Genomic DNA, 4,955 nt, shown 5'->3' on the forward strand with positions numbered 1-4,955 from the left:
AAAAAAAAAAATCCAAATTTTTGCTTTCTGTTGCAAGAAGGATCGAAGCAACACTCATTTTCAGAGAGCTCCTGGATAACCATACTTCAGTTTTTTTAGATGCTGCCAGTCTATCAGCTTTGAAGTACAGTGGTACACTGGTAACCCAACAACAACTACAGTCCAGCTTCAGATGCAGAGACTGAAAGCATTCAGGAGCCAGTTCTGCTCTGACAGACAGAACAAGGCAGAATCAGTAGTTCTACTGACTTCAAAAATTAATCTCAATTAACTCTAGTAACTTTAATACAAGTTACATTCACCATCTCCAAGTCCTCCAAACAATGATCTCCACTTATCCCTTCCTGTTCCTAAGACACTGCTGGTACTTCAGATCAGCACAGGCGTCAGAGATGATTTGGGAGAAGGTTTACCACTCTAGAAGCAGCAACATTAAGATGCCTTTGCAAAAGATGCATCAGTAAACCACTGATAAAGCAGAAATTTCAATAATAGGGGCATTGTAAAATGTTCCATTCTGAGAAAGAAGATAAGGACACTTCTGCTGACTGCTTTAGCATGCTGTTGAAACAATCTTCTGTAGGTACTAGGAACACCCAGCATCACAACACAGAGCTTTGTATGGGCCATTTGTGCTGCACTCTGCCATGTAGACTGGATCTATTAACTACACAATCTTGCTAATTAAAACAAGAAGAAAAATGTGTGCATTTATGAAACTTAAGTGCAAAATTACTGATTTGGTTTGACTGATGTGAGCAATTCTGTTGTTCAGAAAGACACAGGAGAGCTGAATGAAGCCACATGACACAGAAATCTAAGGTCTATCCTTTAATCTTAACTTTATCAACTTTAAATCTTTAGAAGTCATATAAACTAACTTCTAGATCTGAAGATACTTTGCAAATAGAACAAAACAAAGTGAAAGAAAGTCCCCAGTCCTACAAAGTTTTATTTATTTTCATGGTTAAAGTCATGTAAAGTAAAATCATGTACAACTCTTTGCATAATGGTAACTTTTCCCTGTAAGCCTTTCTGCAGGAAGAATAGTTTTGAATGACTAACTTACCGTGTACGAGTAATACTATCTCAGTATGCTTGGACTTGTACTCCATTTTCGTCAGTCAGTATAGCGTCAAACAAAGAAACAAGCTTATTTCCTGCATTTTGGCCTACAAACACCACACAATGGTGGAAAAAGACAAAATGCCCTGTCAGACAGAACAAAATTAAGTTCTAGTAGAATCCATTTTATCGAAAGCTGCCAAATGTATTTATTTTAGTTTCAAGGTCAAACCATGACCAAAGTTAAAAAGCTCAAAATTCCTCTGGAGATGGATATCATAACAAACTAGCACTCCGTAACGCCTGTGCTTACAAACTGACTTTATTTCTAAGAACAAAAGACTTCATTTTTGAAAAGTACCACCACCACACACAGATTCCAGTTTAAGGGACAGACAAGAATGCACAAACAAAGGTTAGATTAGTTACATCACAATTTAAGGTGAAGGTACAGATTTTTTTCTATGCTCTTCAATGCTTATCAAATTCCTGATCCTCTTTTCATCTGAGGAAGAGGATGAAGAACAAGTCTATCATTTTTATTCACTGTGAGACTACAAGAGTATAAACAAGCAAAGATGACTGTAAAAGGAAACATAAGGACTAAAATTTTATGGTACTTATTTACAGTGCATTACTGGACAGAAGCATACTTCTCTGAAAATGACAATCCCACTGCCAAATTATTAATTGTACTTGAGATGAGGCCACAATTTATAAACCAGTCAGTCCTAGATGTTGACTGATTAAGATCAGAGGATAGATACCCTACATCTGCAAAATGCCAATCTGATAGACTGAAACTGGATAGTTTTGACTTGGTTACATGCACATAAGTTTTTTGACCAAGAAAATCTGTTCAATGTGTTTGAAACAAAGCACTGCTCTAATCCAGTCAGATGAGGTGTTTCAGCTCCTGACCTAAAAGTGTCACTTCTGGCCTTTCTTATCCTGTAGACAAGTTCAAAGAAGATAGTGATGAGAATCAAACTGTTCTTTCACCCCTAGCAGTAGGGTTGTAGCACAGTGAGCAACGCTGCTCAAGAAAGCATCAGCTACTGCTGCCAGCCTTCGTTTTGATGGAAGATACTGTACTCAGAAATAACAGTGGACATGTAACTCAAATTCACTCAAAACGCAAAACACATGTAATTCAAATTCACTTCCAGGTTCAAAGAGGAGACAGCTGAAAAGACAAACACAGAGGTTGTTTCCTCTCAATAAAGCTTAAAATGTGCTCTACAGGTGAGGATATAATGAGCATACTGGTATGCATGCAAACATATTAGCTGTGTTTTAATTAATACATTAGTATCTATTTAATAGAGACAACATGTTAAACATACATATACAAATGTATGTTGTATACATTTTTCATAAAGTTACACATCATTCCTTCCTAGAATTATGATTTCAGCTAGTTTTTCTAAACTTACTTGGAAAAAATTAATGCTAATTTAAAGTTACATTGCATTTTTAATATCAATTATGCAATCCCAAACATGAAAGGTGCTAACACCTGCTATAAATACCCAGGACTGAATCCCATATGATGTTTACTGTTCAAACAGACCCTTTATCTAACGTGGAGAAGCTCAAGCTAGCAGCTCAAGTAACACTGTGCAACCAAGAAATGCTGCTGGTGGAGTGATTGCGTTTGGACTGAAGCATCAATAACAGAGAACTGATCTGCACTTTAATAAAACTTTTCCAGGAAATTCTATTTCCTTCACTTCACTCTAAGAATGAGCATTTGCTAATTTTAGATGAGTCTACTTTTTGGTGAGCTACCCGAAAATAGTAAAAAAAACCTTGTAGCATAGAACTACATACTGGCACATGAACAGTTTGACTCATTTCATAATCTTTGGATTCAACTTTAGCTGTGAGTTCATTATAATTCAAATACAAATTACATTGAACAGCAAGAGAACAGCAACAGTTTCTGCAATTTTCAACTCTATGTATTCATTAGATAGACATAGGCACATATGAATTGCCTCTGCAGATAATATACAACTCATTTACTCTCAAGGATGAAAACTGATAGTACAAATAGTTGGTAACAGAAGGTATCGTCCATTTGACTATTGAAATAACTGACAAGTACAGCCCTACAAGTCAGTTCAAAGAATACTGTAAGAGAACCCTACTCAGAGAAAAGGTATTGTGAGGGTAGATGTGCTGGCACATACGCTGCAAATGCAGGACCTCTCTCAGTTGCTGCACCTCTGAATTGCTGCTGCCTTCAGTCATTCACAAATTAATTTCCACTTGATGATCAGCTGCAGTTGCAAGTGTGTTCTTCATCAAAGCTTCTTGATTAGTAGTTTGGAATGCAGGGTTACCAAACTTGGAGCTCTGCCTTCTGTCCTACCTACTGAGGTACACTTGAATTTTTGGGAAGAGAAAGATGTGTTATACTTGCCCTGAAAAACATACACATCAGATGATACCACAGAATCACAGAATTGTAGGGGTTGGAAGGGACCTCCAGAGATCGAGTCCAAACCCCCTGCCGAAGCAGGAGTTTTAGAACTCCCCATGTTCCAGCTTATGACCATTTCCCCTTGCCCTGTCCCCACAGACCACTGAAAAGAGGTTGGCCATATCCCTTTCTCTCCCACACTTAACATATTTATAAACATTACTAAGATCACCTCTGAGTCTTCTTTTCTCTAGGCTGAATAGACCCAGGTCTCCCAGTTTTTCCTCACAAGGGAAATGCTCCAGGCCATTTATCATCTTTGTTGCCCTCTCCTCTTGCTGGACTCTCTCCAGGAGATCCTTGTCTTTTTTGTCCCAGGGAACCCAGAACTGGATACAGGACTCCAGGAGAGGCCTTACCAGTTTGATTCACCATTACCAAATCAAAGGATGTCCTGGACAGTCAAGTATCTGGAAGCTCTCTCTTCTGATTGGTCAGTCATGTATTGTCTTCCACATAGATGCTTTCATGTTAAACTCTATAGCCTGTAAGAGCTTATAAATAGCCCCATAGGAAGAAGTAGTCACTGAAGTGCCTGGAAAAGACTGCATGAAGAAAAAGGGAGAGAGGACTCACAAGGAAACAAGAGTTGCAAGAAATAGAGACATGGGAATTTTTTGGACAGTGCCAGTGTAGCACAACTTAAATTTGTCAAAATCATGGGAAAATTTCAGTTGTGTACTCCTAATATAACATATCCTCAGACATATTTCACAAGAAGTCTGCATTATGTGGAAACAGGTGAACAAGCACAGCATGGACTGTTCCCTAGCCTTGTAAAAATAGAATTCACTGCTCTTCTTTGCAAGATGACCTTCAAGAATTAAGCCCCATCATCCTCTCAAGGTGAAGTATCAGGCTTCTTTGCATACAACAGCAAGTTCAGAAGCATCTTGTGTATCCTGATTACTGCTGTTGGTTGCTAACCTGTAGGTAAAACTGATTTCTCAGCGAACACCTACGTATCAAAACTCTCCTTTCTGAACATTGTTCAGCTGGAGAAGAAAGACAGCAGTTGAGGAGGCAATCACTCCCAAGTCCTTTATTACAACTACCCAAGAAGGGATTTCCTGTCCTGAGAGGATAATTTTTCCAACTAATCTATGTTCCCATTCCATCAAACTAGCCTCCTTGTTCCAGCTCAGTACATGTCAAGTTTGGATAGTGGAAAAAAATGAGAAAGATCATTAACAGACTCTCCACAATAATACACCAGACACTGTCTTCTACTGGTGAGGTTCTATGCACTTTGCAGACAGCCTTCTGTATGTCATAAGATCACATTTCCTTACTCAATAGGATATTGAGAAATAAACCCTGTAATAAACCCCTTAGGCTTAAATATACATCAAAACCAGTATTCTGCAAATTTCAAACTCTGAATTCTTAGGTTCAAAGACAA

General features: G+C 38.2%; 1 protein-coding gene across 1 annotated transcript in view; it reads right to left on the bottom strand.

The window, feature by feature from the left end:
- AUH (AU RNA binding methylglutaconyl-CoA hydratase) overlaps window positions 1-4,955 on the bottom strand; it is a 124,169-nt gene that overhangs the window by 18,617 nt on the left and 100,597 nt on the right. Inside the window, exon 9 of the mRNA XM_031557419.1 lies at window positions 50-84. Within this exon, the coding sequence (XP_031413279.1) occupies window positions 50-84 (35 nt within the window). The remainder of the gene's footprint in view (window positions 1-49; window positions 85-4,955) is intronic.

The sequence above is a fragment of the Meleagris gallopavo genome, chromosome Z (assembly GCF_000146605.3).
Source record: "Meleagris gallopavo isolate NT-WF06-2002-E0010 breed Aviagen turkey brand Nicholas breeding stock chromosome Z, Turkey_5.1, whole genome shotgun sequence".
NCBI classification, from domain to species: Eukaryota; Metazoa; Chordata; class Aves; order Galliformes; family Phasianidae; genus Meleagris; species Meleagris gallopavo.